The following is a 13,830-nucleotide window of genomic DNA, read 5'->3' on the forward strand; positions in this document are numbered from 1 at the left end:
TGAAGAGGAAGAAGAGGAAGAATACCACGAGGAGCATTGCGAATGTTCCAACAAGGAAGATTACGTATGTTTCTCAACTGCATCTTCAAATTTAAAAGAAGAGTCTCTCTCTCTCTCTCTCTCTCTCTCTCTCTCTCTCTCTCTCTCTCTGTGTGTTAAGTAACAAGATGTCAATCAATGTTGCAGGAAAAGTACTCTGGGCCCTTAGTTACCATTGTATGTCCGGGAGATGAAATTCCAAATTGGTTCGTACATCAAAATGAGGGAGCTTCAATAAATGTCAGGCTTCCTGCAAATTGGTTTCGTGAAGGTTTCTTGGGTTTCGCTCTCTCTTTTGTTGCATCCGGATTCTATTATCCGCATGTGCAGTTTGAATGCAAGTACAATTTCAAAACTGGAGAGGGGGAAAGTCATGAAATCAATTGTGATTTCACTACAGGATTTGATGATGGTGGATTTGGTGATTGGTCACGTCTACAGCATGTGTTCGTATTGTATAAGGACCTTGAATATGAAGAGAGAACAAAATGGTCCTCTGCTTTTTACGACCGCATCACTGAGGTATCTGTTCAATTCCGGGAACTATCAGGAAGCGATATGGAGGTGGTGGAAAAGTGTGGGATGTGCCTATTGTATGCCGAAGATGCTGAGAAATTAAAATGTGATGTCATGTTGCAACAAGAACAAGATGAGCATGCAGCAAGTGGGAGTGGTGATCCTGAAGCCAGTGGAAGCAATGAATCTGAGGAAGCAAGTGGAAGCGATGACTCCACTGAGGAAGCAAGTGGAAGCGATGACTCTGAGGGAGAAAGTGGGAGTGGTGATCCTGAAGCCAGTGGAAGCAATGAATCTGAGGAAGCAAGCGGAAGAGATGACTATGAGGGAGAAAGTAGGGGAATAGGAAGCAAAAGAAAACGACTAGTAAGTTGCCAGAAAAAAAGAAAAAGAAGACGGCTAGTCTAAGGAAGCAAGTGGAAGAAATGAGTCTGAGCAAGCAAGTGGAAGTGACGAGCCAGATGCAAGTCGAAACGATTAGTCTGTTGTTGGTTTAGGGCTCTCCTAAAGTTCAATGTAAAAAATAATTTAAAGATAAAAAATTGAGTAGTTCATTCAGTATTCAACCACAATTCTATGTTGAACGTGAGAAATATATTAAAATTGTCTACATCTATATCAAAATCTATTTACATCCTAATTAAGGGAGGAGTAAGAGATGAGAAATTTCATACCAACTGGCAGTCATTGTTTAAGAAATATAAAGTATTCATTGAGTTCTACAAATATAACTAATACCTGCGCCATAATAGACCACCTATCAATTAAGATTGTTATACAAACCAAAGAATTTAGTTGATTCAAAAATCGAAGCCCATAACAAAATTTATCTAATATATTACGGCAAAAACAAAACCCAAACAGATACCTTCTAGCATTTCCTTTAGAGAAAATTTTCTCACAAGAGAAATAAAATTCATTGGAACTCCTGTTGAAGAAAATAATAAGCAAAATTTACGGGAAAAAGAATTCAACGATATTGAGAAAATTACTTGACCTTCTTTGTCATTGATAACTATATTGACAAAATTTGATATAGAATCAACGATTTTGAGAAAAGAAAAAAGTGCTAGGCCTTTTCCTCATAAACATACGTACAAAAAGAAAGAAAAAAATGAGTGCAAATAAAACATTCTGAAATACGATTTTCTTTGATCATATTCACATCTTTCATTTTAAGAACTTACCTCTGAAAATGCCAATCTATCAGCAACATCATTTGTGCACTCAAAAAGCCTTGTTAGCTGACGGGTTACTCTCAAGACAGAAACGGGACTCTTGTTATATTTGCCTCTTGCCCCGCAAACCTTTCACACAACGTTATTACCTCAAAGCAAAGGGCACTTTTAAAAACCCTAGACCTTGGTTATAATGAGGGTGGGACACAGTAGGAGCTGGCCTTTAAGTTCAGTTGCAGAGTATAAAAATTAGAGGAAGAAAGAACAATGAAGGGCCTCTCGTGGTAAACATTCTCGCTCACCTCTTGGGTTGTCTAAGCGTGAGGGCCAGCAAATGTGACAAGCTTCCCATTGACTTTCTCATTTCTTGAACCTATAAAGGTCAGAGGAGCTACATCCTAATCCCAAAAATAAAGTGTTCAGATACCATAACGAGAGGTAAACAAAAAGAAAGTATTTCTAAAATCAACCAGGGCAATGGTCAACGCATGACTAAACTGGGTGTCCATGTATGCAATTCTTGTGGGGGCATCTGTTCCCTATACTGATTTCTCTTCTAATATAGGCAATTCCCTGAGAATGAAACGTAAATATAAGCCTTTTCACTTAGTAGCTAGTACTAAGTACATCAAAATAGATATTCCATCTCACAACGAAACACGAGAAACTGTAATGACAGAAGGATAACTAGCATACATAATTATTGATTGTTTTATGAAATCATGTCCTTGGAAAGATTCCTTTCCGAACATATGATTATTCTCCAAGCATATGCATACCTCTTCAGGGTGTGTGCTTAGATGCATGCCTGTGTTTTGAATGATTTTTATACATGCAACTTCTTATAACTCTGTCTGGTTTAATTGTTGTTTCTGATAAAGAAAGTGAATGGGAGTTGGAGGAGTGCTATATGAGGATAAGAATAATAAGAAGATACGGAAATTAATTTGAAACATCAAGCTGACAGTGAAGCAAAAATCTGGATATGCCAGTAACAAGATAGTAAGAGAGGAAGTTTAAGTGAAACCTACTTGCATGAATCCACATAAACGAATTATGACGTGATTTATGCATGAATCCTGGGGAAACCTTTTAGTGCAATACTTGATCTCCATAAGTGGAACTTCAGGATGCTTGTCACAGTTGTGGATGGAATAGAAAACAAATTTTTGGATTCCCATTGCTTTTGCACATTGTATAAGAACAACTTTTCCTTCCCAATCTACCTAAATGGAAAAAATGGTTAGATAAGACCAAAAATGCATGCAGGACACATTAGTAAGTCCGGTAATGTTTACTGCAACATATAAAATAACTTCATGGTCTTAGATGGATACACGAATCTCTAAACTGAATCGGAGCATTTTTTTAAAGGTTGAACAATCCATAGACCTTTTCTAATTTATTCCTATTTTTTATTTGAACAAGGAATAACATAAAGCCCAAATACTGTAAAGCAAGCAGGAAACTAAAATTAGACAACGATATGCTTTGATCTCCATTTGAAATGGACGAACTGATCATTTAACGAATGAACTGCTCGTTCTGCTTATCAATGATAGCTTCAACAGTTGGGCATTAAAAATCACCTTTTTTATGGGCTCTTAGGGACGTCCCATGGTGCAATTAAGACTCAAATCAACAAACCGTAGCACTCTAATCTCTTAGAAAATTTATAAAAATTTATTGCTATGAACTTAAAGTTGTCCCAAGTAGCATCTACAAATTAACAAACCTTAAAATTCTCAGATTTGGTTAGTGTGGGAAACTTCAAAATTTTCCTCAGCCGGATGGCTCAGTTGGTTTGCTATCTCTTGAAGTACTAAAACTCTATTATAACGGTATATTAGAAAGCCTGAGGCCCTCATTTGCTCAACCTTATTACGGGATATTATTTTGGGAGAAACCAAAATTCAGAGCGTACCCTCAAGCATCAAACAAGCTTCTCAGCTGTCTTACCTATTCTTAATCGAGTGTAAGAGCCTTCGATCTTTACCAGAGCTCCCAGTGCTACCTCATCTTCTAGCAAATGGCTGCAAGTCACTGAAGACACTGTCAAGTTCAAGGACCGCAATTACACAATGCTGGAATAGATATGAATTGCTTCGAGAGCAACTTCACTTTTTTAATTGGCCAAGGTTGAGTTATGATGCAAGGAGCAGCATAATGGTTGATGCACAACTTAGAATCATGCGAGTGGCATCTGCATATCAATCTATGTTGCAGGAAAAGTTTTCTGAGCCCTTAGTTACCATTTTATGTCCAGGATCTGAACTTCCAAATTGGTTCGTAGATCAAAATGAGGGGACTTCAATAAATGTCAGGCTTCCTGCGAATTGGTTTCGTGAAGATTTCTTGGGTTTTGCTCTCTCTGTTGCATCCAAACTCTTTGCTCGATATGATGTGAACTTTGAATGCAAGTACAATTTCAAAACTGGAGAGGGGAAAAGTCATAAAATCAATTGTTCTTTCAATTTTGAAATTGACAATGGAGGAAATTATCGTTACTCACATCCAGAGCATATGTTCGGAATGTATAAAGACCTTGACTATGAAAAGAGACCATGTCACTGAGGTCTCTATTCACTTCCAGAATAAGTATCCCAATACGGTGGAAAAGTGTGGGATATGCTGAAGATGCTGAGAAATTAAAACGAGATGTCATGTCGCAACAAGAACAAGATGAGCATGCAGCAAGTGGGAGTGGTGATCCTGAAGCCAGTGGAAGCGATGAATCTGAGGAAGCAAGTGGAAGCGATGACTCTGAGGCAAGGAAGAAAATATCGGTAATATCGGAAATATCGGTAGTCCGAAAACACAGAAATATCGATGGAAATATCGGGATAATATCGATATCGATAAAAATTACATGGAAACCACGGAAATTGTAAGAAAAACTTGGAAATTTTTAATGAAACTTTGTAGGATGTTTATTTAGTCAATTATCTATTAGTTTATCACAAAAAATTGGAAGGAAATGCATTGCATGATGGATTTAACTGATTTAAGTTGATTATATAGCGAGCTGGCAAACATTGTGAGTGTAGAAAATATGTAGTAATTAATGAAAGAAGTTTAAACACACCATAATCATTTATATATAATTAATTAGTACAATATTTGGAGGTTTTATTTAGGATATTAAAAAAAAAAAAGGGAAGTGAATAAAATGATGAAGAATAATGTGCCGAATTTGACAATTTAAATTTCTTACACATAAGCATGCGTCTAGGCGTTGAAGTTCCAAATTATAGTATATCAATTAACGATTGAAAATCAATACATTGAATAAGATTAAACTTTAATTTGGATGCCGATTATGTTTTTTCAACTTGATATAAAGTAAAAGTATTGAATTTTGGAAGCTAGGAGTGTGTCAATTGAATTTTGGCTGACGTGCAAGGTATCAATCTCTTCGTCTCTTCGAGGGCTACAACTTTCCTTTTTGTTTCACTCAATTTCGTTGCGTATTGAAAAAGTTATACTCATTTGAATCTTACCCAGTTTCCGGCGACCTCAGTAGATTTCGAGGCAATTTCCGGCCAAACCACAACGAGTCAGACGTCGTGTGAGGTACCCTTCTCTTCGTCTCTTCGAGGGCTACAACTTTCCTTTTTGTTTTACTCAATTTCGTTGCGTATTGAAAAAGTTATACTCATTTGAATCTTACCCAGTTTCCGACGACCTCAGCGACCTCAGTGACTTTCGAGGCATTTTCCGGCCAAACCACGACGATTCAGACATCGTGTGAGGTACCATTCTCTTCGTCTCTTCGAGGGCTACAACTTTCCTTTCTGTTTCACTCAATTTCGTTGCGTATTGAAAAAGTTATACTCATTTGAATCTTACCCAGTTTCCGACGACCTCAGCGACCTCAGTGACTTTCGAGGCATTTTCCGGCCAAACCACTACGATTCAGACATCGTGTGAGGTACCATTCTCTTCGTCTCTTCGAGGGCTACAACTTTCGTTTTTGTCTTGCTTGATTTCGTTGAGTTTTGAAAAGGTTATGGCCGTTTAAAGTGGGTGTAAAATTTCGGCCGAAATTTTGATTTTTTCCCCCATTGGGCGAGTCCCACATCGCCCATGCAAGGAAGTGAGCAATGAATTTTTGCTATAAAACTCACACTCCCCTAATGAGATAACCAAAACTTGTTTGGCCTTTGGGCCATGATCAAGTTAACTATGTGTTGAGTTTTCTCAACATATTTAAGTATTTTTTTTAATAAAATATTGCGATATTGTTGATAATTTCGAAAATATCGTGATATTATCGATATTATCGATAATATCGTGATATTTTGACGAAAATAGGTTGGATAGTAAAAAAAATTTCGGAACTTCAAAAAAACGATAATATTGGTGATATTTCGCCGATATTATCGATTTTTTCTTCCTTGCTCTGAGGGAGAAAGTGGAGGACGAGGAAGCAAGTAGAAGGGAGTCTGAGCAAGCAAGTGGAAGTGAAGAGCCGGATGCAAGTGGAAGTGATTAGTCTGTTGCTGGTTCAGGGCTCTCCTAAACTTCAATGTAAAAAATAATTTAAAGATAAAAAATTGAGTAGTTCATTTAGTATTCAACCACAATTCTATGTTAAATGTGTGAAATATATTAAAATTGTCTACATCTATCTCAAAATCTATTTACATCCTAATTAAGGGAGGAGTAAGAGATGAGAAATTTCATACAGATAGGCAGTCCTTGTTTAAGAAATATAAGGTCTTCATTGAGTTCTACAAATATAACTAATACCTGCGTCATAATAGACCACCTATCAATTAAGATTATTATACAAACCAAAGAATTCAGTTGATTCAAAAATCAAACCCATAACAAAATTTATCTGAAATATTAAGACAAAAACAAAACCCAAACAGATACCTTCTAGCATTTCCTTTAGAGAAAATTTTCTCAAAAGAGAAAACAACTAAAATCATTGACAAATAGATACAACAAAGATAAAATTCATTGGAACTCCTGTTGAAGAAAATAATAAGCAACATTTACGGAAAAAAATTCAACGATATTGAGAAAATTACTTGACTTTCTTTGTCATTGATAACTATATTGACAAAATTGATATAGAATCAACGATATTGAGAAAAGAAAAAAGTGCAAGGCCTTTGAGCTTGTTTCTAATTTCCTCATAAACATATGAACAAAAAGAAAGAAACAAATGAGTGCAAATAAAACATTCTGAAATACGATTTTCTTTGATCAGATCACATCTTTCATTTTAAGAGCTTACCTCTAAAAATGCCAATCTATCAGCAACATCATTTGTGCACTCAAAAAGCCTTGTTAGCTGACGGGTTACTCTCAAGACAGAAACTGGGACTCTTGTTATATTTGCCTCTTGCCCCGCAAACCTTTCACACAATGTTATTACCTGCAAGCAAAAGGCACTTTTAAAAACCCTAGACCTTGGTTACAATGAGGGTGAGGCACAGTAGGAGCTGGCCTTAAGTTCAGTTGCAGAGTATAAAAATTAGAAGAAGAAAAAACAATGAAGGGCCTCTGGTGGTAAACATTCTTGCTCACCTCTTGGGTTGTCCAAGCGCGAGGGCCAGCAAATGTGACAAGCTTCCCACTGACTTTCTCATTTCTTGAACCTATAAAGGTCAGAGGAGCCACATCCTAATACCAAAAATAAAAAGTGTTCAGATACCATAACGAGAGGTAAACAAAAAGAAAGTTGCTCTAAAATCAACCAGGGAAACGGTCAATGCATGATTAAACTGGGTGTCCCTGTATGCAATTCTTGTGGGGGCATCTGTTCCCCATACTGATTTCTATTCTAATATAGGCACTGCAATACTGCATACCGTCCAATAATTCCCTGAGAATAAAACGTAAAGATAAGCCTTTTCACTTAGTAGCTAGTACTAACATCAAAATAGATATTCCATCTCACAACGAAACACAAGAAACTGTAATGAGAGAAGGATATCTAGCATACATAATTATTGATTGTTTTATGAAATCATGTCCTTGGAAAGATTCCTTTCCGAACATATGATCATTCTCCACGCATGTGCATACCTCTTCAGGGTGCGTGTGTGCTTAGATGCATGCCTGTGTTTTGAATGATTTTTATACGTGCAACTTCTTATAACTCTGTCTGGTTTAATTGCTGTTTCTGATAAAGAAAGTAAATGGGGGTAGGAGGAGTGCTATATGAGATACGGAAATTAATTTGAAACATCAAGCTAACAGTGAAGCACAAATCTGGATATGCAAGCAACAATATAGTAAGAGAGGAAGTTTAAGTTTAAGTGAAACCTATTTTTTATTTGAACAAGGAATAACATAAAGCCCGAATACTGTAAAGCAAGCAGGAAGCTAAAATTAGACAACGAACAAACAGTAGCACTCCAATCTCTTATAAAATTTATAAAAATTTATAAGAGTTAGTGAATTGGAATTACATTGACAACAATAGCATGCCAATCTCTTAGAATATCGGCAGGGGTTGGTCTCGGCCTAACCAAACACCTAACATATCCCTCATCAACTGCTCTCCTCACAATCTGCCTCCCCAGAGTCTCGGTGGCGCCGACAACCAGTATGCTGGAGGGTCTGACGGGTGTCCCCCGAGCAAGATTCACAGCCCCAGCTCCCGCCCTGGCCGTACATTTCATGAAACGCCACGTATTGGTCCCTGCACACACAAATCAAAAATTGAAAATTCAGTTCTTTTCAAATTTGAAGATAAATAATGGGTTCTTTTCAAGTTTGTAAACAAAAATATGGGTTTTTTCTTGCGATTTGTGAATAAAAGTGGAAAAAATGAAAGCTTTCCTGTTGAAGGGAGGAGACGAATGAGTGGCGGTAGAGGTGGAAGGAGATGACGAAGGAAGGAGATGGTCTGGAGCTAAAGTCCGACACCATGAGAGTGAGGCTTGGAACGATGGCGTTTCGGAGTCACGGTGATGGAGGGTAGGAAGCCTACGAGCCATTGCCATTTTCAAAGCTTTCTCTGTGTTGCCACGTCATTCTCCAAAGTGGACAGATTTTCTGCCACTTGTCGCTGCTCATTTCTGTCATACGACCAGACCCGACCCTGGCACATTCAAGGTCACTTTGGGCCGATTTCCAAACGAAGCCCAATTAGTCGAGACAAAGGAAGGATGTGAAAAATTGAGGAAAACGAGTCTTTGCAAGAGTTGAGTTGATTTGATCAAATTTAAATTCCTTGCATTGCAAATGGTTGTCCATTGAGCAAGTTGAATCGTTATTAAGCATTAATAATTGGAAAAGTATTTGCACCGGTGGCATTGGAAAGACCACCATACACGGTCATATATAATTAAACATAAATCGCATACATGTGGGTGTGAGTGGCGTTATGTTTATGGATTTTATTAAATATAGGAATCCCAAAAGCATGAGTTTTCCCCCTTCCAGTTTGAGCGCGATTGATCATATCCCGCCCTTGCATCGCTGGTTCTACACACGGCCTCTATACCCAAAATCCAAAAAAAAATGTTTGTAATTAAAAAAAAATGGTTGTAATTTAAAAAAATGTCGAAATAAAATTTTTATTAGTTGAAATGTTAGTGGAATAAGGGACCCACCATTAAAATGAATTAAAAATAAATTTAACATTGATGTCAAATTTGACTCCAAATCACAAAGTCTTCAATTCTAGTAAGCAAATAATACTTCGGTTGAATAAACTTTTGATGTCAAATATGCACAGTGTCACTCCACCTAGGATTTTGACATCTCCTTTGAAGATGCTCTAACATAAACAAATGCAAAATTTGGATGTTCTAACTCCAATGGAAGATCAGGCTACAAATTCAAAATTCAAAACACAAAATTCAAAATTAGCAATGCAAAAATCCAAATTAAACACAAAATTAAATTGCTTTTAGAGACATAAGCTTAGGAACACAAAAAAACTGAAACTTTTCGAAAGTGCAGAAAGAGAGAGAAAATACAACTAGGAGTAAAGTTCGGAATTTTACCAAAGGGGTTTCGGAGGAGGCGCAAAGAGGAGGAGATCGGCAAGAGAGAACTTGAGATCGGCAATGGTTTAGTTTTATAAATACTTTCAAATACATCCAAAATATCACTTAAATAGACACAAATACACTTAAATTTTAAAACCAAATAAATTAAAAAACCAAAACCCTATTACATGAAAATTTATGGCGGCAAAACCTAAGAAATGGTGGAGACGTAATGAAGGCATCGGCTATTGGTGGAGACTTGTACAGCCCTAAACGAAGGTGAGTGTAGATGGTTGTTTTTTTGCATTTTTCCTCGTCTACGTTTTCTCTATACTTTTGTAGTTTTTTCCTTTGATTGAATATTTCTTGAAAAACGAATTGTCAACCTTTGTAACGTTATTTATCTCAATCCTTTGGATTATATGTGCTTCATATTTAGTTTTCTGCACTTTTGCATTATTAATGGTGTTGTCTGTGTTCGGATTCTGTTTTGAAGGTTATTATTGACTATGTAGTGATCGAGAGACTACTGTTCTTAGAAAGTGCAAAAAGCATAATTTTTTTTTCAAATGATAGAATTTTGTTAGATTAGTTACTGACGGGATTTGAACTCATGTCGTCATGCAAGGGCTCAACACCTTTTCACCACTGTTGTAAAGGGCCACTTGCAAAAAGCATAATTTTAAACCTACTTATCACCACGAACACATAGGTGCGAACGAATATGAATTCGGAAGTATAATGAAGGTTCTACATTCAAATGTCGAACGTTTTCGGTTATTTCTGTGTTTCGTATTTAGTGATCTTGTTTTGCGAACCACTAGGGCCCACATGTCCCCTTCTTTCTTTCAATTTGTGACCCCCCCCTCCCTTTTCTTTTTCTGATTTTTGCAAGGACTCTCTCTCTCCCCTTTCACTTTCTCTTCTTTTCTCTAGTTCTCCCCGAGCTCTCTCTCGCTCCCTGCGATCTCACTCTTCTCTTTCTGAACTCACTCTCACCACAACAATGACCCCAAGACTTGGACGTTGAACCTTGAAACCCAGGCCAAAAATATGGCACCTCAACCGTGACAATCATGGTACACCCTCTCCCGACGAACTCCGGCGACTTTCGAGATTTTTCTGACTTTGGTAAGCATCTAGAAACCTTTGGTATGTGTTTTAGTGTTAGATCGAAACTTGTTTTAAGTTGCACATACGTGTTAAACACATAAAATAACTCGAAGTAGCTTTCCCCACTTTGCCGACGAATACCGCCACTTTCGAGGTATTTTTCGGCTAAACCACAACTAGTTGGCTGACGTGCAAGGTATCAATCTCTTCATCTCATTGAGAACTACAACTTTTGTTTTTGTTTCACTTGATTTGGTTGAGTATTGAGGGAGATATGAGCCTTGGAAAACCAACCCAAAAACCGGCCAATTCTTGGCCTGAAACCGGGTCGACCCAACCCGAGATCCTAATACCCAGATCCAAACCCATCCTAGAAACCAGCCCAAACCTTTGGGCTAGACTACTAAGCCCAAACCCACTAACCGCCCAACCCTTACGACCCGGATCCGATGGAATATTCTGTGGAATATTCTTGTGTTGACTTTTTGTTGACTTTTACAAAATTTGCCCGGGACCCTTCTTGCGTTCCCATTTTCGCTAGTTTGCATGACTTTTCGGCGGCGAAGTATCTATGAGTGGACCTTTTCGAAAATGCATAATTTTGCTATTAGAAATGCATACATGAAAAGTATGAATTAATGGTTACGTTTTATGAGTAAATTAGATTTTACTTTTTATGAGATATCATGCTTTATCAATTTCATATTCTTTGTTATATATATGATGGATGACTATATACTATGAAGATGTTTTGAGATATATGTACTTATGTTGGAAAGATTATATACAATGTTTTTGTGCTTATCTAGTGGCGTATGTTCTGCCTACAGGTGTATGTCCTGCCTACGGGTGTGTGAAGGGGAGCCTTTGGACGATTTTGATACCACTACTAAGCACACTATATATAATATATGTTTTATGAAAAGTTTTATGGCATGCTAGGGTTTTCGGAAAACGTATCACATATTATGCTATTAGTTTTCATAAATTTTGGGGGTTAGTACATTGTGAATATCTATGTTTGTACTACTAATATATCAACTTAGTCCACTCATGTTTGTTTTGCGCCTCCTCAGGACATAGGAACACGGCATACGATCCAAGCTACGAGGCATTCCCCTACCAGTGATATTGCATCATCCTTTCTGCTTTTGACATCACTTGTAATGGTACTTTCCGTTACATCTTCCGCTTGTATTTTGAATTAGATGTATGCTCTGAACATGTCATGCATTACCACTATCATTTTATTGACAGTTGAATATTATTATATTATTTTGGATAACGTTTGTATATGAAAATTTCTTGGTGTAGTTAGCGTGAAATTTATATGCATATTTCACATGTTCTCGGCATATGTATTCATTAAATGGCTTGCATCACCCTAGGATGTCAGCCAACACGTGGCCATCCCACTGTCCCCCAAATATTGGGATCAGGGCGTGTCATTTGGAGGTGGGGAGGCGGTGGAAACGCCTTTGCCCAGTAGGAAAAGGCTTAAACTCACCTAGAAGAAATTTATAAAGTATAATAGGCTAATTCAGATCTTGAACTTGAAAAATTTGAAGAACCATCAGATGATCCAGAACTTCAATTAAATTATATGGTCTCTCTCTCGTATACACTCTATCTTACTACTGTCGCACCAACTGTTATGTTTTCATGTGTTAAAAAACTATGATGTCCATAATTTTATAGGAAAGCTTCTTCCTGAAGGATGTTGGATAAACATCAAGGTTTCTCCTGATTGGTTTCGTGAAGGTTTCTTGGCTTTCTCTCTATCTGTTGTTGTTGCATTCAACCACTGTACTGTCGCACTGAATTTTATGATTAGATGTGAGTACAGTTTCAAAACTAGTAGCAGCGAAAGCCATGAATTCAAAAAACCTTACTATGTTCCGTGTTTGGATGTCGAAATGTTTTGGTCCTATAAGCTTATATTAGATTCCTATCATGTGTTTGTGGCATAATGTATTTGAACTTGTAGAGGGAGCTAAATGCTTAACTGTTGATTTACCAAGAAAACAAAGAAAATGTTGCTCTTATTTTCACAAACTTGTTAGGACGGTTTGGGGCTGTTGTCGCACCCCGATCCCGACATACGTTCAGGATTGACACGTGACGTCATCAAGTATCCATATATCTAACATAACCCGCCTCCATAATATGAACCAAGCACGCTCAAGCCTCAAATTGAGTAGTGATTTTTCGTATACTTTATGGCTGCATCTAACCTCCTCGTTAGACTGCCTACGTACCCTCAATAGGGATTAAGCCATTCGTAGTTCACCCTTTTCACTACACTTGAATATTCCTCACATAAACCGTCATGTCTCAACATAATACACAATTCAGCACGAGCAACATCTCAAAGAGCAATCGACGAAGCGCAATAATAATCCATAGCCATAATGGTCAACGGTCTATCATAATCATAACAATCACATCCAACATCATCCAATAATCACACCAAATAATAACACGTACAACACACTAAAATGCAGGGCTAGAGCAACACAGTTCGGCTGAAGCCTTCATCTTTGGAAAAAGGGATTTCAGACCACTCAATGGAACCAAGACACCAAAGGGGATTCCGGACCATCACTTAATGGAATCCAAACCAATATACGATTCTGGACCATCACTCAACAGAATCGTGAAGTAAAAGGGATTCCGGACCATCACTCAACGGAATCTAAGCGGATACGATTCTGGACTATCACTCAACGGAATCGCAAAGTACAATGTATAACACCAATCAATGAAACATGACATGGATCAAGTTAGGTTACTCAAGTTACAAAGACTCAACAAAATGAGAAATGAAATAATGACATGAGGGGTGAAACATGTTTCGAAGCAACAAACCCCATGACAATGGGTTAACAGTCCATTACTAGCCCTCACATTTCATCATACAATACAAACCATATTTCCAATGCACAAGTCAAATCATACTTAATAAAAATAGATCAATGGCCAGAAATAAAAATAACACTTCAATAGAATTCACATTTAATAAACAT

The 13,830-nt window shown here is 37.4% G+C and overlaps 3 protein-coding genes across 17 annotated transcripts in view; 2 read left to right on the top strand and 1 right to left on the bottom strand.

The window, feature by feature from the left end:
* The window catches only part of LOC126585329 (TMV resistance protein N-like), a 71,959-nt gene that overhangs the window by 13,880 nt on the left and 44,249 nt on the right, over nucleotides 1–13,830 (top strand). The gene's annotated exons all lie outside the window — the stretch shown is intronic.
* LOC126585319 (disease resistance protein RPV1-like) overlaps nucleotides 1–13,830 on the top strand; it is a 66,403-nt gene that overhangs the window by 5,691 nt on the left and 46,882 nt on the right. The window contains exon 5 of the mRNA XM_050249712.1: nucleotides 56–150. Coding sequence (XP_050105669.1) covers nucleotides 56–150 — 95 coding nt within the window. The remainder of the gene's footprint in view (nucleotides 1–55; nucleotides 151–13,830) is intronic.
* Nucleotides 1,756–13,830, bottom strand: part of LOC126585325 (protein HIGH CHLOROPHYLL FLUORESCENCE PHENOTYPE 244, chloroplastic-like) — a 93,033-nt gene continuing 80,958 nt past the window's right edge. For 2 of the 3 annotated variants that reach the window (XM_050249717.1, XM_050249715.1), the window contains 5 exons: nucleotides 6,982–7,122; nucleotides 2,765–2,959; nucleotides 2,232–2,306; nucleotides 2,036–2,131; nucleotides 1,756–1,882 (listed from right to left, as the gene is read on the bottom strand). In XM_050249717.1, coding sequence (XP_050105674.1) covers nucleotides 2,048–2,131; nucleotides 2,232–2,306; nucleotides 2,765–2,959; nucleotides 6,982–7,122 — 495 coding nt within the window. In that variant the 3' untranslated portion in view covers nucleotides 1,756–1,882; nucleotides 2,036–2,047. Of the gene's footprint in view, nucleotides 1,883–2,035; nucleotides 2,132–2,231; nucleotides 2,307–2,764; nucleotides 2,960–6,981; nucleotides 7,123–7,274; nucleotides 7,346–13,830 lie in introns of all 3 variants that reach the window. The other variant, XM_050249716.1, reaches the window with a different exon arrangement.

Source organism: Malus sylvestris, chromosome 10 (genome assembly GCF_916048215.2).
Source record: "Malus sylvestris chromosome 10, drMalSylv7.2, whole genome shotgun sequence".
In the NCBI taxonomy this organism is placed as follows: domain Eukaryota; kingdom Viridiplantae; phylum Streptophyta; class Magnoliopsida; order Rosales; family Rosaceae; genus Malus; species Malus sylvestris.